The following is a 23,461-nucleotide window of genomic DNA, read 5'->3' on the forward strand; positions in this document are numbered from 1 at the left end:
CATAAAAATAAATAAATAAAATAAAGGTACTGTGTCCAACTAAAAAAAAAAAATAACTAAAATACCATGACCAAAGCTAAAGAAATATTTAAATTCATTTAATACCTACCTGACAAAATAAATAAAACAGAAAAACAAAAAACCACCAAGAACTACTAAAGACAAAGATAAATTCATCTAGTAATATTGTTGAAAACATTCATAGTTCAAAGCTGAGCATGATGACATGTGCCTTTAATTCTAGCTAAATTAAAGCTGAAGTAGGAGGATCACTTGAGCCCAAGAGTTGGAGGTCAGCCTGAGCAACACTGTGAGATGTCTAAAAATGTATGTGTTAAAATGTTAAAAATTTGACTTTTCGAGCTGGGGATGTGGCTCAAGCGGTAGCGTGATCGCCTGGCATGCGTGCGGCCCGGGTTCGATCCTCAGCACCACATACAGACAAAGATGTTGTGTCCGCCGAGAAGTAAAAAAAAATAAATAAATAAATAAAAAAAATAAAAAAATTTGACTTTTCAGTCCAACAATGTAAAAATATGGTATTTAACAGAATGATACAGTATTTTTAAATATTTATTTTTTTAGTTTTTAGGTGGACACAATACCTTTATTTTACTTTTATGTGGTTGGAGGTTATGGGTATGTGAGGGTAGGAGTTATATGGGAAACTCTTTGTATTCTCTCAGTTTTGCTGAGAACCTAAAACTGCTCTATTTTTTTTTTAAAGTCTTTAAAAAACAAAAAAGTTCTGGTGCACTTTCACGCTATGCTGCAGCCTCAAGAAGTGTGGTAAGGATGCAATCTACCTGAGGATTCACCATTTCTTTGAGTTTCCAACAGGGGCAGAAATACAACTAATGGTGGGGGCTTTGGTTGTGGCTCAGTGCTAGAGCACTAGCAAATGTGAGTAACTGGGTTTATTCCTTCAGCACCACATTAAAAGAAAAGAAAAGAAACACAACTAATGGTAACATCAAATGGCTACAGTATAATTTTGTGCTTAAATTAATACATGTCATGTACATGCTCTCTAGACACACAGTCTCAGAAAGCTAGTCACAGCTCTGGAGATTTTGTTTTAGGCACAGGCAAGACCTTGTGCCTTTTCCCTCTGTAGTCTTTTGGGACAAAGAACAATCGCCAGCTCTAATTATCTTTAGATTTAAAATAATCACGGAGACTGAAAATGGGCAAGAAACCACATTACTCTTACTATAGCATTTGTCAACATTGTCACTATTACCAGTTAATCCATATCAGTAACCCCATCTGGCACTAAATCCCACAAAATATAAACATTAGGTCATAAAAAAACCCAAACTATTTGAAAAATAGTGCTTATATAAGCCAAAGAGGCAAGTAGCAGAAATATTCAACAAGCACAAACTGCTTAATTAGAACATACCATCTACCCATTCATTCATGACAACCCTTCTGAACACATACTGAAATTTCCAGTGCAGTCATTTTGAGGATGCCTTAAGAAAACTTAAATGTTTGCAATCTCAAGAGCTTGAAAATCTTCAAAGGACCCTAGGACCTCAGACATCAAATTCCATTAGAATCTGCCATCTTTTCATATGCAACAGGGTATGGGAAGAATGACTGGAATGAAAAATGTATATTATCTAAGTATAGTGAATCACCCTAAAATTGTCTTTTCTTACATTCTTTCAGGATTTAATGATAGTGTGAAAGAAGCAGGTATTCTAACTTAAAAATAACAAATTAATTATTGGGCTGCTGTGTTAGCAGCCTCATTCAGACTGAGTAAACCCTAAACAAAGATCTCCATTTGCAGAAAACACACTGCTAAAAACTCTCAAACGCAGGTACTATTTTGAGTTACCATGCTTACAGTGCACAAGTAGTATGTACCACAATGGTGAATGGAAGAAAAACACTGCCTAAAAATGATTTAAACTGGTTACATGCCCATAGTTTCTGATCTCAGGGGCAGGATTGCTCTCTTCAATATGCTACAACATTTGGCCAGTCCAGGAAGTACTACTTCCCAGGGAAGTTTCTAACAAAGCAGTGAGAAAGGATGGAAGTGTAAATTAGCTTGCTCTGGGAATGGTGCATTGCTGTGAGAGGCTTGTTGCTCAGGTACACATTTGTTGGCTACCTATTTTTGAGAGATCCCAAGCCCTCCTGGGTCTCAGAAAGGATGTGCCTGGCTAAGGATGCCTGCACTGCTCCCCAGGAAGGAGGTGTTCCCTGAACCAAAAACCTGGCATTGGTGGGATCTGCAAGCAGTAGAAACACATCCATGGGATAAACTCATTTCCTTTCTCTTCCTTCCTTCCTCCTTTCTTTTTCAGCTTTTTTGAGATATAATTCACACACCATACTTGTTTAATGTATACAATTCAGAGTTGTGTAACTGTCACCACTATCAATTTTAAAACATTTCCATCTCCTCTCCTCAAAAACCTCCTACTTGCCAAACTAGGTGGTGCACACCCATAAGCCCAGCAGCTTGCAGGCTGAAGCAGGAGGATCATGAGTTCAAAGCCAGTCTTAGCAGAAGTGACATGCTAAGCAACTCAGTAAGACCCTTTCTCTAAATAAAATACAAAATAGGACTGGGATGTGGCTCAATGGTCAAGTGCCCCAGAGTTCAATCCCTGGTACCAAAAAAAACCCAAAAAACAAAAAACAAAACAAACAAACAAAAAAACTCCTACCCATCAGTACTTGTTTTTTTAAAAAAATGTGTGTGAGTGTGTACACACACACACACACACACACACACACATACACACACACACATAGAGAGAGAGAGTTGTAGATGAACACAGTACCTTTATTTATTTATTTTATGTGGTGCTAAAGATCAAACCCAGTGCCTCACATATGCAAGGTAAGCACTCTACCACTGAGCCACAACCCCAGCCCTCAGTACTCACTCTTCATTTTCCCCCAGCTCCAGGTTATTAATAATCTATTCCCTATCTGTATAGATTTGCCTGCTTGGGACACTTTGTGTGAATGGAATCACAGAAAAAAAAAATATATATATATATGGTGGGTTTTTTTTGGGTAGTTGTAGATGGATATTACGAATTTTTTTTATTTTTATGTGGTGCTGAGGATTGAACCCAGTGCCTCACTGGTGCTAGGCAAGCACTCTGCCACTGAGCTACAGCCCCAGCCCCAGATTATATTTTTTTGGTAACTATCTTGTTTCATATATTCAATTTTCACCTATGTTCATATATGTATCAGTATTTCATTTGACTTTATTGATGAATAGTATTCTACTGCATGGATATTCCACAAAGTTCTTTTCTTCACAAGCAGTAAAATAGTTTTTTCTATATGAACAAAGGTATACACAGTAATTAGGTGTCCACAATAGTCCATGAATGCCTATTACAGCTGAAATTATATCATTAATTACAAAAGGCTATATGCTTTAAGTGTCATAAACTAATGCAGTGATATCTGGATTAATAAAAACACTAAGAATGAAGCTCCTTTATATGTATGCTTAAAAGTTTTCTCCTGTAAATAACAGGAAAAGAAGGAAATTTGCAAGCCTAAGGTCTGAACACTTCAGGACATAACTGATATTTGAGCTCATTTGGCCAAAAACAAATAGAAAAACTTCAAGATAGAAATCTGGTCTCCCAAACCTCCGTCTCCTTTTTCCAGGCTCTTATTCCCTTCCTCCTTTTTGAAATCAATCCATTCCTTCCTGTACTCTTTACCCCTTCTCCTACCCACAAGCAAAACAACACCTCTGATACCTGTTGAATAGCTTTAGCTTTGTTCCAAATTAAAATACATTCATGCAGCTGGGCACTATGGCACACACCTGTAATCCCAGCAGCTCAGAAGGCTAAGGCAAGAGGATCACAAGTTCAAAGCCAGCCTCAGCAAAACCGAGGCACTAAAGGAACTCAGTGAGACCCTGTCTCTAAATAAAATACAAAATAGGGGCTGGAGATATGGCTCAGTGGTTGAGTGCCTGAGTTCAATCCCTGGTACACACTCACGCACTCCCCCCACCCCCGCCAAAAAAAGAAAAAAAAAAACACATCTATGCAGAAATGTTACTTAAACCAAACATTTTTATTTTAAATCATCTCCTAAAACATGAAATGAGAATTAGTTTCCCTCATGTAAAAATTTCTGACATAAACTAGCTAGTAAGGAAAGAGCTTTTTATTTTGTTTTTGCCAAAGAGACCCTTTCAAATCATAACAGACCCTCTCCGTGGCAAAGTTAGCGAGTAGTCTCAAGATGATGCACAACTAGTAAGAAGGTGGGGGAGAAATAAAAAAAACTGTTATTAATTTTGTTAGGCATAACAGAGGTATTATGATTATGGCTGAAAATATTCTTATCTTCTAGATATGTATATGAAAGCATTTGGATAAAATAATGTGATGTCTGAGATAGACTTTAAAATACTTTGGCTAAAGGCTGTGGATGTAGCTCAGCGGTAAAGCACTTGCCTAACATGAACAAGGACCTAGGTTTGATTCCCAGCATAGTAAAAAAGAAAAGGAGAATGAACACAAAATAGTTTTTCAGTAAGCTTTTGCTCTTTTCCTTCATAACACTTACTGTTACCATAAATTCCTGAGATTATGTGATTAATTTCCTTGACTAGAAATTAAACTGCATGAGGACCACAAAGATGTTTGCTTAGCTCCCTCAGAATTTCCATTACCTCATGTAATTTCTGACATAACAGGCATCTAATAAATATGTACAAAGTAACTGACTAAATCAATGGAGTCATAGCACCTAGGTAAAAAATGTTCAATAAGTCAAAGGCAGGGCTAGAAAACCTGGAATCTCTAGTTGAAGGGATTCAATGTATTTCTCTATTTGTATTTATCATTTAACTTCACATGCTTCTCTTAAAAATGTAGTAAAGGTGTCACAAAACAGATTCAGCTTCATCTAGCTCACCCAATGATACTGATGTCATGTTCTCTGATAAGAATGCCAATCTATTGGGCTGGGGATGTGACTCAAGCGGTATCGCGCTCTCCTGGCATTCGTTCGGCCTGGGTTGGATCCTCAGCACCACATACAAACAAAGATGTTGTGTCTGCCGAAAACTAAAGAATATTAAAATTATCTCTCTCTCTCTCTCTCTCTCTCTCTCTCTCTCTCTCTCTCTCTCTCTCTCTCTCTCACTCTCTCACTCTCTCTTTAAAAAAAAAAAAGAATGCCAATCTCCATTTTGTGATATGGAAACAGAAGAACCAAAAAATAAGTAACTTTTCAAGGTCATAATAAACTAGATGCACAAATGTAAACAGAACTCAGCTTTGTTCTCATGCCTCACATTGTTCCTCAAGGAACATGATTTTATTCTCAAGAAAAATACAAAAGAAGTGGGGAGACTGGGAGAGAGCACTGAATCCGTGTTTCAAATGCAAGCACTTTCTGCAGGTGAAAAACAAGCTTTTTTGTTGTTGTCGTCTTTGTTCCCCTCATAATGAACTCAGCCATGTTCAGTAATAGGACATAACATTTAATGGCTGTAGTCTCTCCAGTAGAGCCCCACCTCATCTGCCAATGAAACCTATTGCCTCTAAAAATTGATTATCACTCCATTCCTTCAATTTTAGGAAACTGAGGCCAAGAAATAGTAAACAGCCTGCCTCAAATAACACAGCTTTCCAGTGCAGAGCAGGGAGTTCAAAGCTAGCCTCAAAGCCAGTCACGCAAGAAAGACTCAGAAGGTTGTTCAAAATGCAAATTCCCCATTCCCACACTTATCATGCCTGACTCAGTAGATCCTGGATGGGGCCCAGGAATTCATATTTTTAACAAGTTCCTGTTGATTATAATGGGCAGCCTGAACAAATAGCCTCTAAAGGAAATAGAACTCTCCAAGCAGGCTAGTGGCTATGGGCAGACACGTCCATTTCATAAGTGTGAGCTGATGGATGTTTGGAAGCTTTGCTTATGACAGAAGGGATATTGAAGGAGGCAGATTTGTGCAATTCATCCCCTTTGTCTGGGACTGTTATTGGTGACTGATATTTGTCAAATGAACCTGGAAGTGGCTCAGTTACCAATGTTGTCCTAGTAGGAACCCAGGCATGTAAGCAAAAGCAATGGATCAGATCCATTTTTCTGTAAACATCTCCCTCTCCACACTAAGGTGAAACAAAATTTCCAATTAACTTAGCCTTTTTGCCCCAAAGCTCATTGAGATCATACACTTTATTTTGTTAGCAAGGAGGTAACAAAAATGCTGAACATGGCAGGCAAAGGCAGGACTGTTTGTCATCCTGGGTAAACAGAGCAGAAAACTCAGCCCCTAGGATAGAACAGAAAGGCTCAGAGATAGGGCCTGGGGCCTTCTTCTATAGCCTTGTCCTGTGGGGCCTGACAGAGTTGAGCCAATGGCCTCAGCAGTATTGGTCAGCTTTCTATCACTGTGACAAAGTAGCTCAGAAAAAACAACCTAAAAGAAGGAAAGAGGGCTGAGGTTGTACATCAGTGGTAAAGAGCTTGCCTTGCATGCATGAGGCCCTGGGTTCAATCCTCAGCATCATATAAAAATAAATAAATAAAAATAAAGATATGTGTCCATCTACAACTAAAATATATATATATATATATATATATATATATATATATATATATATATATATCAGAAATTTCAGTCCACAGATGCTTGGTTCTCTTGCTTAGTAATTGACTCAAGTCAAATTGAAGAAGGGCAAAACACCCATCTGGCTAGATGCTTTAGAAAATCCCTTGGTGACTATTAAGAAGATGGGCCAGACATATTTTGAGGAGTAGGGCCTCTACTGATATATTCAGTGAAGAGCTAGAATAAATTATTAAATGTATTTAACCTGCATATCTGAATATCTATGTCTTTTGCAACCATATCTTAAATAGACACCTAGAAGGTGGTGATTCAACATGTGTGGGTTTGACCCAGGTACAGTATTTGGGGAAGTGAGGACTCTGGAACCATGATGCAAAAGAGCACCTCAACAGAATGGCTCAACTTCCCTGAGCCTTGGTTTTCTCATCTGCCAAGTGGAAGCAAGAACACTCAGCTCCCCTTATGACTTTACTCTGCTACTGTTTGGCTCTCCACTTGGTCCCACTCCATCCGTTGCTGGGGTTACACACTCAGGCCTTCTTGTACTTCCATCCCTCTATGCGCAGGACCTTTGTCCTTGCTATCTTTGTCCATCTACTTAGAACATGCTTCCCTAGATCCTACCAGGGTTGGACACTCTTCCTCAGTCAGAGTGAAAGTTGCATCCTGTTTTCTGACCATTCTGCCACTCCCTGTCTTGATTTTTGTTGCATTTTCACTTAAAGGAATTTCTGATAAGGGAGGATTGGTTTATGCTATTGTTTCCTATATGTCTTATAGCTTTTTTTTTGTCCCTCCTTGTGTGATTATTATCCTCTTTAGTTTATTTATTTGGTACTTGGAATTGAACCCAGGGGTGCTTTACCACTGAGTCAAGTCCCCGGCCCTTTTTTATTTTGAGACAGGGTCTTATTAAGTTGCTTAGGGCCTTTGTAAGGTGTTCAGACTGGCCTTAAAATTGAGATCATCATGTCTCAGCTTCCTGAGTCACTGGAATTATAGGCATGTAACACTACACCCAGCTCAGCTGTTTATTTTTATAGTAAAATATTTTAATTCTTATACTTTTCAGTTTAGGTATGACCTATAACTATTTCTTTGTGGGAGTTCCATTTAACATGAGAAAAAGATGCTACTCTGATGTGAATCTATAACACCCTAACTTCAATAACATACAAAATGTTCCTTCTATATACATTTATCCCCTCTCCCCTTAGCTACTGATATCACAAAACTGCATGTGTATGTACTGTTATTCAGTAACATAGACTAATAATTGGGGTTTTTGCAACGTTGGTTTTTTTTTTGTTTGTTTTGTTTTTGTTTTAGTTGTCAATGGATCTGTTTATTTTTAATTTATTTATATGTAATGCTGAGGATTGAACCCAGGGCCTCATGCATGCCAGGCAAACGCTCTACCACTGAGCCACAACTCCAGCCCAACAACATTGGTTTCTTAAATCACATGGAAAATAAAAGTGGCACTACTATTATGACCCTCACAAATTTGCCTTTACCAGAGATCTGTCTTCATACAGCTCTGAGTTCCTATCTAACGTCCTTCTATTCAACCTGAAGAACTCCCTTCACAGAGGGGCACATCCTAGTGTTGATCAATTCCCTCTGTTCTTGTTTATCTAGTGCTGTGATTTGAATATGTACATCCCTCCAAAATTCTTATTGAACCTTCAACAGCATTGCAACAATATTTAGAGGTAGGGCCTTCAGGAAGTGCTTAGGCCATGAGGGTCCAAACCTCATGGACAGAAAGTATACCTTTATAAAAGAGCACCTGTCTAGCATGTACAAAGTCCTGGTTCAATCCCCAGCACTGCACACATACAAAAAAAGTACATTCATTAAACTAGGTGTGGTAACATACATTTGTAATTCCAGCTACTTAGGACATCGGGGCAGGAGGTCATCTTTGAGGCCAGCCTGAGAAACTAAGTAATACCCTTTCTCAAAATAAAGTGAAGAGGGTTGGGGATATAGCTCAGTGGTAGAGCACTTGCATAGCATGTGCAAAGCACTAGATTCAATTGCCAGTACACCAGATAAATAAAAAGAAAGAAAAAGAGCTTGAGTTCAACCCTTCCGGCCTTTCTACCATATGAGGACACAGCAACAAGGTGCCACATTAGAAGGAGAAAGCCATCCCTCTCCATACACAGAGTCCCCTGTTGCCTAGACCTCAGATGTGCTACCCTCCAGAACTGTGAGTGTATTTGTTAATAAATTATGCAGTCTAAAGTATTTTCTTACAGCAGCCCGAAAGAACCAAAGAATCTAGAAATTCCTCCATTTCTCCCCCTTATGGAAAGGACAATTTTGCTGACCAAAGAATCCTTGGCCAACAGGTTTTGTCTTTCATCACTTTGAATGTATCAACCCACTCCTAGGCTTCAGGATTTCTAATGAAAAATCTGATGAGGACCTTATGGAAATTATCACTCACAGTCCCTTCCTCTCGGCCCCACAGATGTTAACAACATCCTTATAGTGTCTTAGGGAACACAAGGTGAATAAAATGCTACTATCCTTTTGACACCAATCAGTCCAAGTAAAAAGAAAAAGGAATTGAATACCTTGAGTGTAGATATGATGAGGTATTTAAAAGCCACACATTATAACAGATTTTTGGACTCAAAATGAAAAAGTCATTAAAACGTCCTACAGGTTTTTAATTTCTAAGCAAGGAGAATGTGAGTTCCCATAACTCACTGAAGTAAAAAAGCTTTGGAAGTCCTTTCTTATTTTTATTAATGAAGTGTAAAAGGTCCTGGAGGCCAAAAAGTGAGACAACTACTGTGGATTATGCCAGGCTGTGACTGGGCCATTTCAGGATCTGACCTCACAAAGTACAAGTGTAAAGGAATTTCAACAACCATCTATAAGAACCCTGTGTGTGGATGGGTTTTTTTGTCCATAAGCATGGAGAGTTCTTGGTTGATGACCTGTTGAACTCAGATAGTTAGCTTATTTGGTTTGGGGGTTTTGTTTTGGGGTTTCTTTGGTTTGAGGTTTTTTAAAATATTTTTTTCTAGTTGTTGATGGACCTTTATTTTACTTATTTATATGTGGTACTGAGAATCGAACCCAGTGCCTCACACATGCTAGGTAAATGCTCTACCATGGAGCTACAGCCCTAACCTGGTTTGAGTTTTTAATTTTGTTTTCTTTTAGGTTTTGTTGTTTCTTTTTCCTTTTTTTTTTTTTGTTTTATTTTTTTTAAAATTTTTTAGTTGTAAATGAACACAATACCTTTATTTATTTTTGTGTAGTACTGAGGATCAAACCCAGTGCCTCACACATGCTAAGCAAGTGCTCTTATCACTGAGCTACAACCTCAACCCCTTTTTGTTTTCTTTTTAGCTAACATCATTGGTGTTTCTTATTATGACTGGTAGTGAGAGTAGTGATTCTAATGAAGGAATAAGTGTGACAGTTCAGCTCCTCCTTTAAGGATATCTTCATGAGCCATTATAGTGTCCTGAAGGACATGAGACGGAGGCAGCTTTGCCCAAGTGAAATTGGCTTGCCACATCCTAGCAGGTACAGAGGTGGCTATGAAAGTACTGTCAAAGGCAAAGGAGAACTACTTCCCCTTTATTATATCCAAAGTGGATATAATGGAGACTGTGGAACACCCAAATGTGATCCAGCTATTTCAAGCTACTGAAACCAGTGAAAACATCTACATCAGGGGGGACAGCTGTTGCTCCCCATCCTGGAGGCTGCTGGCACACAGAAGCAGGAGGCTCAGGGAGTGTTCAGTCAGATCACATGCACAGTGCACTACTGCCATGAGAAGTGCATCGTGCCAGAGATCATCCTGGTAAATGCCAGAGCAAATATCCAACTCTGTGACTTTGACCTGAGTCACAGGTTCACAGCTGAGCAGAAACTGGACATGTTTTGCAGCACTCTCCCATACTGTGCCCCAGAACTCTACCAGTAAGTAAAATGATGGCTCTGCAACAGACATCTGGAACCTGGGTGTCCTCCTATATTTATTTCATGGTCACAGGTTGCCTCCCATTCAAAGCAAACATATGTGTGCAGCTGAAGGAGCAGATTCTGCACACAGGATACAATATCCCCCTCCCATTTCCACCTCAGTGCTAAGTGTCATCTGTCATTTACTGTCAATCCCACATAGAGGCCCATGGTAGGCCAAATCATGGGGCACCTGTGGCTAAGCCTGGATAAGGAATATTCAACTTAGCCAGCTATTTCCTGATGACCTACACCCCACAATAATAATGATTATGTTTGGCATGGGGTACAGCCCATACAAAACCTGGGTACTTTTATTAAAGAGAAAATTTAATGATGCTATGGCTACATATGTTATGCTGTAGCCTCAGAGAACCCCAGTTAGGCCTATGCATCTGGAGTTTGGGCCTTGCTTTCCTCCTGCAGATCCTTCCGCCTTCCCTCTCCTCTTGAAGAGGAGTGTTAGTAACCTCCTCTCCACACCTTCCTCTTCTTGCTATCTGAACATCAGTGGCCTGAGGAGGGTAAGCAATCAGGACAGATGGGCAGGCCAAGAGCCAGCCTGCCTGCCATTCCTCACTGCAGACTGCCTATGAGGACCCTCCCACCTCACCTTCAGAACAGCCCCCCCAACATTTCCCAGTGCATCCCCCCACCCAGTTCCTAGTTGAGCTTCATAGGTAGGAGGTAAGGACAGCAAGTCCTCCAAGGATACATCATCTAAAGAAAATTCTCTTTCCACCAGACAAGCCCATGATAGGACCAAAGCCTGTGCCCGTGACAACAGAAGGGCTGGAAGGGAGGCCTAGGACTGCCACCTGTGGTTTATGAATATTTTGTTGTGTGCCACGTTGTACAGCTCAGAAGACAGGCCCTGGATTCAGAAACAATGGCTCCAGTGAATGGAGGGCAAATGGGCCCTGGATTCAGGAACAAAGTGGCTGTAATAAAAGTGGACAGCTAAGACACAGATAAAATGAATTTATGGCCACAGGTCCCTGAGCTTCATGGATCTTGACATCACGGCATAAGCATTAGCCAGGCATAGACTTAAACAGGTACAGGAAGGAGGTGAGTGAACCGCCTTGGGCTTCTGAGCATGATTCCAGTCACTAGTATATCTAGAGCCACCTGTAGGAGGGTTCCTCTGCCCCCAGCTTGGGAGAGACATCAGAGACCATTTTTCCTGGGACACTTCCCCTTGCCCTGCTCTTCTCTGTCCTGTCTCCCACGTTTCTGTGATAGCAAAGATGGTTTTTAGCACATGTATTTCTCACAAGTCTTACAAAATTGATGCTCCAAAGATTAAAAAAAAAAAAGAAAAAGGAAGTACCATGTAAATTAAACTTCAGTGGCTGAAAAATTAACTACAACAGTCTCAGTTGAAAATATTTTATTTTGACTTTGCCCAAACAATTTTTGAGGTTGAAGCACCTAGTAGTAGAGAAAGTATAAAAAGCACTTATTTGTCAACAGAAAATAGAAGAAGGTATGGCAGCTAAGTAATTTTTTTTTTAAATTTGAAGTTGTAGATGGAAAGAATGCCTTTATTTTATTTGTTTACTTTTATGTGGTGCTGAGGGTTGAACTCAGTGCTTTATGCATGCTAGGTAAGCTCTCTGCCACTGAGCTACAACCCCAGCCCTGGCAGCTAAGTAATTTGAATGCCTATTTTAAAAATTGGTTAAATTGAAACTATGGTGAGGAATAACTAACAAGAAAATTAATAGAATAAATGCTAAGATAATGTTTAAAACACTAGTTGCCTGGAATTCCAGTTCCCAAGTTTTGAATTTTTTTTATTTAAATATTTTATTTACATTTTAGTTTTCGGCAGAGACAATATCTTTGTTTGTATGTGGTACTGAGGATTGAACCCAGGCCGCACCCATGCCAGAAGAGCACGCTACCGCTTGAGCCACATCCCCAGCCCCAAGTTTTGAATTTTTAAAAATCTATAATGCTATATACCATAATACTATTAAGCCTATAATTTTTGTTGTTGTTGTCAATGGACACAACATCTTTATTTATTTATTTTTTATGCGGTGCTGATGATGGAACCCAGTGCCTCACACTTGCAAGGCAAGCGCTCTGCCACTGAGCTACAGCCCCAGCCCCTAACTTATAAAAATTTAAAAAATTATTTTACATAGAAATAAATTACTAAAATAGTACTGTACTCCTAATCCTTTTACCATTATTTGTTGTTTGTTTGTTTTCAGTTTGGTTTGGTACTAGGGATTGAACCCAGAAGTACTTAATGACTGAGCCATATCCCCAGCCTGTTTTGTATTTTTTATTTTGAGACAAGGTCTTCCTAAGTTGCTGAGGCTGTCTTTGAACTTGCAATACTCCTGCCTCAGCCTCCCCAGCAGCTGGAATTACAGGTGTGTGTCACCACACAGGGCTAGTTTACCTTATTTTGGCAATAATGATGTACTAATTCAGAAAGTCAGAAATGCCAAATATTTGTCATTAGAGGAAGCATAACTATTTGTAAAAACTAATCTGAAAGCTCTTGTGCTATTCGGTATCAAAGAATGTCACAGTCACATCTCTGGAAAGTGTTCATAACCAAAAAGTCTAAATCTACCACCAAATCTAAAACTTAAACATAGGTAGCTAGGTATTTTTAGTTTAAAAAAAAACATAAAAAATATATCAAGAATCATATGTTGAGGATAGTATGGAAAGCTTTTTCTTTTCTTTTTTTTTTTTAACTCAAAAGATTACATGCCCCAAAACGGAATTTTAGACTGGGTTATACATACTGTTATTCGAGGAACAATTGCTACTGGTGGTGCTGATACAAAGATTCAGAACATTCCGTTTTATTCTTAGCCCTTAGTATCATGAATTGTCATATCATGCTTCCAATCTGCACTACATCACTCATCTCAGGGTCATGATTAACACATAAAATTTTCAAACAAAAACATAAGGTTTACTTGTCTCATGACGGTTCCTTCTCAACTTTTTTCATAATTTTTAAAAGCACCAGCAGACCCAAACTACCCTACCAATACCTTTAAGTCTTTTAATGCAAACGGTAAAGGAATAGTGACCTCTGAATGCACAGAACACTGCTGACCCACATGAGGCATTGATTTGTAGTTGTTTTTCCATAGGAGTGATGGATTTGTGTTCAGCTACTCGCGATGTCTGCTAGGTCCCCCTGGTGACCAAACAGTACATGAAGGCAGTAGTAGGGTTCGAAAGCATAGACTGGTAGCGGAACAGAGGGTGGAAGGAGAAATCATGAAAAATTAACACGCGAACAGTACACACGACATGACTGAGAATTAGGTTTGCATTGCTGGGGTACTGGAGATCCGCACACCAGTCACAGTCCCCTTTCCTTTTCAAAAGCAAATACACATCGCCTAGGGCTTCTCATCCCTACCTCCCATTTAAATCACGGGTGTGATGGAAAGACCAAGCCAAGGGGCTCAGCACGAGGCACACGCCGCTTTGGGGGGTTTGGGGAAGCATGGATGTGACAAATTGTCATAATTGTCTAAAATATGGAGGAATGACACACCACCTTTCCTACCACTGGCTCAAGACCCGAGACAGAGTGAGGAATAGCTAGCCAGGGAAGGGGGGGGGGCAAGGGAGAGGGGGAACACTGAAACCAGGGAAAAGGCGACAGCACGTCCCAAGCTCCGACTGAAAGGGTGCAGGGCAGGGGGCAGCGCCCGGGGCGCAGGGTCGCACCCGGGTTGCGTCTTGGGGCTCTCAGGGTGCACCCGGCGCGAGGGCTAGCCCGGGCGGGACGAGCCGGGCTGCGAGCCCAGCCGGCTGAGGCGCGGGAGGCACAGGGGCAGCAATGGGGGGCGCAGGCGGCGCCGCCGCCGCCGAGGGGCTGCGGCGCCCGGACGACCGGAGAGGGCGCGCCGCCAGGTGCTGGACGGCAGGGGGCAGCGGGGTTCGGGCGGGCGCCGACCCTGGGAAGAAGGAGGGGGGCAGGCGAGTCCCGCGGGACGCGGAGGGCGCGCGGCCCGGTGCGCCCGAGGAGGGTGGCGGGGCAGCCACTGGCCTACCTGGAGGTAACAAGGTTTCCTTAGCCAGGCCCCCGGACAGAGACTCCTCGCCATGGTAATCACACATCGCCCCGCCGCGCCGCAGTCAGAGGCGGACCAGAGCGCTGGCGGCCGGGCTCCCCGCCTCCCCGCCCCCTGCCCGGTCGGGCCCGCCCACTCTCCCGCCCCCGCCGGGCGCGCGGCGCGCTACCCCCGGCCCCACTGCAGTGACGGCGGCGGACGGCCCGAGGCCCGGCCTCCTGCTCTGTTCGCCGAGCCGCCGTGGCTGTCAGAGCGGCTGCCGCCGACTCCGCCATAAAGGGGAGTCGCACCTCGCCTCCGCCGACACAAATCCATTTGCTCCTCGCGCTTAAAGGGGAGGTGCGCGGAGGAAGGAGGAGGCGCCGCGGAAGCGCAAGTGTTGCAAGCTCAGCTCGCCAAGGCAGGATGGTAGCCAGCAAGGGGTGTGCGCCGCGGGAGTTGGAGCGCCGACCCCTCAGTGAAAGCCGACCTCGTCACTTGCTGGGGCTCTCCGCTCCCAGCACTGCGCCTGGCCACGCATCCCATCATCCTGCTTCAGCGGGACGGATCCTCGCTCTGGACTCTGCCCTTGGAGTCAAAACGTGTCTGAGCGTGTTGTATCAAAATTCAAAGGAAGCTCTGGGCTTCTTCCTTGGGGACAGACTTGTTCTACCTCGCGCGCGCGCGGCGTTCAGTCGGGTGGGGAAAAGGGGTGTCTGCAGCATCCAGAGACTGGACCCGCGCGTCTTGGGAGAACTGTGTTCTGTGCCCACCGAGGACTGGGGTCCCCTCTGTTAAACTCAGTGTGTCCCTGGTGGACTTCAACTTTTTTTTTTTAATGTACTTTTTGTTTTTTACAATTTCGACTCTTTTTTGGTTTATTATTTTCAAGACAGCTTCGGAGTTTTTCTGGCCCCACCCAAGAACCCTGATCCAAAAGGCGGGGTGGAGGGGGACTAAATTAAATACAGTCGTGAAGGCAAGAGACCTGGGACGTGGCATAGCTTCTCAGTTAAGACTACATAACACAGGGTGTGGTGTCTTTCTTTTGACAGGTCCAAATAAGGGAAAAAGGAGCCATCCTAGCAGGAGAACAGCTGTTGATCCCAGTGACTTTTATGGAGGAAGATGCGGGTTTTACATCACTTTACCCCACATACCACATTTTCACGTGGTGCCAACAACGTTTGGTCATAAAGAGCTCATAGGCTCATTGTTTTGAGAAGTGGTTTCCCCAGAAGCAAACCTTTACGCATTCTCAGTTGAGCTTTTACATAAGCTTTGTTCTGGTGTTTCCAGTTTCAATAAGATAAAGATGGATCATACTGGTTTTATTCATTCATTCATCAAATATTTATTGAGTACCCAGACACAGTTCAAGTAGTTTTGGCTATACACACAAAATAGAGAAAAATCCCTATCCTCGAAGATATTACATTTTGAGGTGGAGGGGAGGCAATAAGCAATAAAAGTAATACATAAAATCAAATAGGCTGGGCAGCTGGTGGCACATGACTGTAATCCAGTGACTTGGGAAGTTAAGATAGGAGGATCACAAGTTTGAGGTCAGCCTGGGCAACTTAGCAAGACCCTGTCTCAAAAAGAAAATAAAAAGAGCTGGGGATGTAGCTCAAGTTCACTGGAAGAGCACTCACCTATCATGTGTGAAGCCCTGAATTCAATCTTCAGGAGCCTGGCTACTAAAAATAATAATAAAGAATGTGAGGAGAATGATTGGAGATGACTATTATAGACAATTCTTTTAATAAATTCTCCTAGGGGGAGGAGTAAAATGAGACAGTGATTTTTTTAATAGGAAGAAATATTTAGTTGTGATGGACATGATACAAAAGAAATAATATCAGAACAAGAAGAGAGAATTACTGGTGTGGTGTCCTTGAGAGATTTGGGGTTTGGAATCTAGCACAGAAGGATCATAATTTATAGTTTGAGATTCTTTGGGGAAAGTAGGACAGGCTCCCCAACTGCTCCATAAATGACTTAATGTAGTCAGAAATCTTATTACACACCTCCTATCTTTCCAGATCATTCCCTCTTTCTCTTGACTCCTATAATGTCCCAGACCCTCCCCCCACGGACTTCAAATTCATTGACCCTACCACTCTTTCACTGTCTTTAACCTCTCCGTATTCACTTTCCCCTCCCTTAACTCATCTAAAATTATATGGTGAAATCATAATCACTCCTTTGCTTACATCCTCTGTTCCTTGATCCTCTCTTTTTTCCTATTCCCTTGGCAAAATTTGATTAAATAGGATTCTCAGCCTAGTCTGAGCCTGTATCCTGGCAGCTGATTATTGCTAAGGAAAGAAGAGCAGTGGCACTGACTTGTCCCACTTAAATTCATGTCCATGAATTCAAGTAAGCCCTTAATGACACTCAGGAAGCATACAATTTTTCCTAACCCATCTTCCCATTATCCTAGATAAATATTTCACACCTTCTCTCTTCAAACTTCTACTCATTTTTCCTACTTTCTCTTAGCTAATAACATTAATTCCAGTGGTTTTTTTTAATTTTTCAGTTGTCAATGGATCTTTATTTTATTTATTTATATGCAGTGGTGAGAATCGAACCCAATGCTTCACACGTGCTAGGCAAGTACTCTACTACTGAGCCACAACCCCAGCTCCTCCAATGTTTTTTAAAGAAAATTGAAACAGAACAGAACTTACAGAACTCCTCAGACAGGAGCACAGACTTACAAAGGTCAAGGGAAAAAAATAATCTGTAAAGACAGGAAATGTGTAATAAAAATTCGAACTCCATTTATTACATTTGATATATTATAGTTTTCAAGCCCTACCACCCTTTGTGCCCCACATCTGAGCAACTGATAAGAAAACCCAGGGCCTTTTATGCCAGCAGGAAGTCTTCCCATCCCCAACCACCATAAAACCCTGAGTCTCCTTTATCTGCTCCCTTAAGTCATTTATGGACCAGTTGAGAAGCCTGCCCTACTGTCAGTGTCTCACTGTGTAGTAAACCTTTTTATTCTCCTGATGCATGTGTAGCATCATCCACTTCAACATCCAAACCAAATTTGGGGTGGAGGAGTCCATCCCACTTCTGCAAAATGACCACACTGAGATGCACGAAATTGAGATTATGGTGAAGTCTAGGGTGGAATTAGACCATGGCAGTGAGTGGTGAAAGTGCCATATCGTTGGCAGAGAGTCAAGATCAGAGCACCACAAATATTATAAATGTACATATTAAAAGCAAGACTTAGTACAAGAGAGGTGCTGAAGAGGGTGCCAGTAGCAACAGCTAAAGTCCTTGAGAAATAAAACATTGGGCTGGGAATGAAGATCACTGCAAGGCCCTGGGTTCCATCCCAGCAAAACACACATACACCAAAACAACCATGAATATCAATGGTACACAATAGAAGACACAGAGACAAACCCACATAAATACACTTATCTCATACTAAACAAAGGCACCATAAACTTATATTGGAGGAATGCCTTTTCAACAAATGGTGCTGGGAAAACTGGAAATCCATATGCAACAAAATGAAATTAAACCCCTATCTCTCACCATTCATAAAACTCAACTCAAAGTAGATCAGGGACCTAGGAGTTAAACCAGAGACTCTGCGTCTATTAGAAGAAAAAGTGGGCCCTAATCTCCATCATGTGGGATTAGGCCCCAACTTCCTTAATAAGATTTCTATAGCGAAAGAATTAAAACCAAGGGGCTGAGGATGTGGCTCAAGTGGTAGCGCGCTCGCCTGGCATGCGTGTGGCCCAGGTTCGATCCTCAGCACCACATACAAACAAAGATGTTGTGTCTGCCGAAAATTTAAAAAATAAATATTAAAAAAAATTAAAACCAAGATCAATAAATAAGATGAACTCAAACTAAAAAGTTTCTTCTCAGCAAAAGAAACAATCTGTGAGGTGAATAGAGAGCCTACATCTTGGGAGCAAATTTTTATCCATCATTCATCACATAAGGCACTAATCTCTAGGGTATATAAAGAACTCAAAAAGCTAAACATCAAAATAATAATAATAATAATAACCTAATCAATAAATGGGCAAAGGACATGAACAGACACTTCTCAGAAGAGGTTATACAATCAATCAACAAATATATGAAAAAATGTTCATCATCTCTAGCAATTAGAGAAATGCAAATCAAAACTACTCTAAGATATCATCTTGCTCCAGTCAGAATAGCAGCCATTATGAGTACAAACAACAATAAGTGTTGGAGAGGATATGGGGGAAAAGGCACACTTATACATTGCTGGTGGGACTGCAAATTGGTGCAGTCAATATGGAAAGCAGTATGGAGATTCCTTGGAAATCTGGGAATGAAACCACAATTTGACCCAGCTATTCCTCTCCTAGGTCTGTACCCAAAGGACTTTAAAAAAGCATACTATAAGAACACAGCCACATCAATGTTTATAGCAGCACAGCTCACAGCTAAACTGTGGAATAAACCTATATGCCCTTCAGTAGTTGAATGGATTAAAAAATATGGCATATATACACAATGGTACTACTCAGCAATAAGAGAGAATAAAATCATGGAATTTGCAGGTAAATGGATGGCGTTGGAGAAGATAATGCAAAGTGAAGTTAGCCAATCCCCAAAAAACAAATGCGGAATGTTTTCTCGAATATAAGGAGTCTGACTCATAGTGGGGTAGGGAGGGGGAGTAGACGAAGTCAAGATAGAGTAGAGGGGTGGGAGGAGAAGGGAGGGGGCAGGGGATTAGCAATGATGGTGGAATGTGATGGACATAATTTTCCAAAGTATATGTATGAAGACACGAATTGGTGGGAACATACTTTATAAACAAACAGAGATATGAAAAATTGTGCTCTATATGTGTAATAAGAATTGTAATGCATTCCACTGTCATGTACTTAAAAGATAAAATCAATTAAGAAAAGAAAAAAAGTGAAAAATATTTTAATTGAATATGTATTTCATTCTCCCTTACATAAAAAATGGATTATTTTATTAGCTTTTTTAAACTGCACAATGAAGATCTAATTAGACTGATAAAAATGTACTAGTTAGAGCAATATCAAATGACACTCCTTTCCTTTTCACCTTGACAGTAGTGTTGGATCACAGAATTCAACTCACATTCTTCAAGGATATTTTAGAAACCTATCATACTTTTAGTCTGTGATTTAGTGGACGTTTACAAATGGGAACATTTTACACAAACATCCAGATTTTTGGCTTTTGTGAAAACTCCAAGATGGTTAACCAAACCTTTCATTCACACACCAGTGGTGGGCTGGCCAGCCTCTGAGGTTTGTGGTTTGCCACCATCCCTACTTCTCCGGCTCCAGCCCCCAGCATTTATTTATCTTTCTTGTCTGACCCCTGTCAGCATTTGACTTTGTGACCTCTGAGTTAAAGTCATAGTAAGTGGTTTGGGAAAGTATATTCAAACAGGAGCTTCTTGGAATGGGAAGCAAGGAAGGGACTAAGTGAAGAGGATGGAAGGGAGGGAATTAGGCTGGGGAGTAATGACTCCATTAAAGGTGAACCCAAGGGCTGAGAGTGTAGGTCAGTGCCATTCTTGAGGCACTGGGTATGATCCCCAGCACTGGAAAAAGAGAGAGAGAAAGAGAGGGAATTCATCTTTTACCTGAAATTCCATAGACAACAGAACCAACAAATGAATATATCCATCTTCTTATGACAATAGATAGTGCAGGATATTGGTAAGGCAAGGTGATGGCTGAATTTGCGCCCTTGGAAAAGTGCAATCTGTTATGATTTAGTCATGAGAACCCAGACTAAAATGAGAAACAGGGCTTGCTTTTTTTTTTTAATCTCCCATGAAAAAGCACATTAGAGACTAGAATAAAGAAACACAATGATTCTATTTTTCCACTAACACTACCACCAAATATTAAGAATCTCTTGTGTCCAAAATGTTATAAAATGCTGTTCACAGTATGGAATACAAGAAAATTATTACATAGTAGGGCTAGTATTTTGTGTCGATATGGAATGAAAAAGCTTAAAATTATTAGATTAGAATTTGAAGGTAAATTCTAATTCATTGTTATGTTCCTAATACATAACATAGCACCTAGTATATGCAAGGTAATCCATAAACATTTGCTGAAAGAATGAATCAGTAAACGAGGCTTCCAAGAGGAGAAAACTTATAAAAATAGTTTAGGTTTAAAAAATATTTCAGGCTGGTGTGATGATGCACACCTATAATCCCAGTGACTCAGGAGGTAGAGGTAGGAGGACTAAAAGTTGAAGCTAGCCTCAGCAACTTAGTGAGACTCTGTCTCAAAATAAAATAAAATAAAATAAAATAAAATAACAAAGACTGGGGATTTAGCTCAGTGCCAGTACCCACCTACCCCCCCAAAAAGATCTTTTAAACTTGAAAGCAACCTTCAAAATCTGAAACAGAATCATGAACGCCAGTCTTTATTTTGTTCATTATTCTTACTGATACATTCCTTTAGGAAATGTTGTTTTGATATTTCTTCAAGAAAATAAGCCTATAATAATTTGATGCTAGGATTTTGTCTAACTTGAAGTACAGCAATATATTTCTGGAAACTAGAATTCTCCCTAATGAAAATGCTGCACTAAAAGACTTAAATTGAGAATTCACAATCGCTGTGATGAGTGTAACTGAAATGAGTATCATGGAAGTTATTGAAGACATAACTTTATCATGGCGGGTTAGTATCTCCTGAAGGATATGAACTTATTCTGAGACTGGCAGTAGTCTGAGGATTTGTTTGTTTATTTGTTTTGGTACAGGGATTGAACCCAAGGGCGCTTAACCATTAAGCCACGCCCCTAGCCCTTTTTTGTATTTTATTTAGAGACAGGATCTTGCTGTTTCTTAGGGCCTCACTAAATTGCTGAGGCTGGCAACTTGTGATTCTCCTGCCCTAGCCTCCTGCCACCACACCCAACTCAGGGCTTTTGTGTAGACTTTCAATGTCATACTATTAAAACAGCATTTCACAATATGATTTCATTTATTTTATTATTTTAATTTTTCAGGATATGCCATGTTCTCCACAGAAGAAGAAAACTGCATAGAAACTCTTACAGTAAGAGATGAACTGGTAGCTTTCTAGAGCACTATTTGGTAGGTGATTTGTAGTGTTTTCTTCCTTCTGGTGACCAGCCCTAAACACTTCCCAATTCTCTTGCACACAAGAATCCCAAGCCAGGAAACATCCAATTCTCTCAGATGACAACAGAGATCTTAGAGGACCCAGATGTTTCCTTGTTGATCCTTCCAGTAAAATCTAGTCAGAACCAACAATTCAGAAAATATAATAAAGCTTCTAAATTTCTTATGGAGCACATTTCTCATCTTTTCCTGAAATTTTTCTGCATTTTTCCTGCACGTGGTGATTAGAACTCTAGATGAGCAACTGGAATTTAGTTCTGCCATATTTTAGCTATGTGACCTTGGACAAGTTATTTAATATATCTATGCCTCAGTTTTACATTTAGTAATTGGTTAATTAATCTGTCTGAGGATTAAATGAGGTTATGTGTTGTAAAGTGCTTAGCTAAGCTGGGCACAGTGGTGTACACCTGTAATCCCAGTGATTTGGGAGGCTGAGGCAGGAGGATTGCAGGAGGCCAACTCAGCAACTTAGTGAGACCTTGTTTCAAAATAAAAAATTAAAAGAACTGAGGATGTAGCTCTGTGGTAGAGCACCTCTGTGTTCATCCCAGTTAATAATAATAAAAACGAATAAAGTGCTTAGTATAATGGTTGGCACAGATTTAGCACTAAACATACATAGAAGTTCTAAAACAAAGAGATGTCTAAAAACACCATGCTTTAAGGCCCTGTGTGATTACTATTGTCATTAAAAAAAAAATTATGGAGAGTCAGCATCTTCAACAAATCTTTCCCAAAAAGCTTTAGGCAAAAACTTATTCTCAAGGAGCTGGGGTTGTGGCTCTGTGGTAGAGTGTTCACCTATCACATGCAAGGCCCTGGGTTTGATCCTTAGCACCACATATAAATAAATAAATAAAATAAAGGCATTATGTCTACAACTAAAAAATAAATATTAAAAAACTACAACTAAAAAATAAATGTAAAAAATACTTCATTTAAAACCAAAAAAAAAAAAACCTTATTTTTAAGTTTAGGGGAATGAGTTTTTTCCACACAAATTAATTTTCCTTTCTTCTTTTTAAAATGTTTATTTATGTATTGATTTTTCTTATTAAGCTTCGTTTTAATGGGCCTCAAAATTCTGTGACAGACTTGATCAAGTTGTTTCCATTAAAAAGTCCTAAGTCTGGGTTGGGGATGTGGCTCAAGCGGTAGCGCGCTCGCCTGGCATGCGTGGGGCCCGGGTTCGATCCTCAGCACCACATATCAACAAAGATGTTGTGTCCGCCGAAAACTAAAAAATAAATATTAAAATTCTCTCTCTCTTTCTCTTTAAAACAAATAAATAAATAAATAAAAAGTCCTAACTAGGCACTGTGGCACACACCTGTAGTCCCAGGAACCTAAAAAGGAGCATCAGTTGAATCTACAAGTTCAAAACCAGCCTAGGCAACATAACAAGACCAAATCTCAACTGAATAAATAAAAGATGATTTTTAAAAAACTAATAATTTAAATTGCTGCACACTCAAAAAACAAATAAATGGTAGACAAAATATTTTCCTTCTGCAAATTTTATGATGCATTGTTAATCATTAACCAGACTTTTACTAATCTTTAGCCAATTGAGATAAACTGTTTGTAGACTATTTTTCACCACTGATTTTAGACTGGGGTGATAGATAGGGATAATAT

The 23,461-nt window shown here is 40.4% G+C and overlaps 1 protein-coding gene across 1 annotated transcript in view; it reads right to left on the reverse strand.

Annotated features, from left to right (window-relative positions):
* Positions 1 to 14,800, reverse strand: part of Dipk1a (divergent protein kinase domain 1A) — a 105,546-nt gene extending 90,746 nt beyond the window's left edge. The window contains exon 1 of the mRNA XM_078026741.1: positions 14,641 to 14,800. Coding sequence (XP_077882867.1) covers positions 14,641 to 14,694 — 54 coding nt within the window. The 5' untranslated portion in view covers positions 14,695 to 14,800. The remainder of the gene's footprint in view (positions 1 to 14,640) is intronic.
* Between the last annotated feature and the right edge of the window lie 8,661 nt (positions 14,801 to 23,461).

Source organism: Ictidomys tridecemlineatus, chromosome 11 (assembly GCF_052094955.1).
Source record: "Ictidomys tridecemlineatus isolate mIctTri1 chromosome 11, mIctTri1.hap1, whole genome shotgun sequence".
Taxonomy (NCBI): domain Eukaryota; kingdom Metazoa; phylum Chordata; class Mammalia; order Rodentia; family Sciuridae; genus Ictidomys; species Ictidomys tridecemlineatus.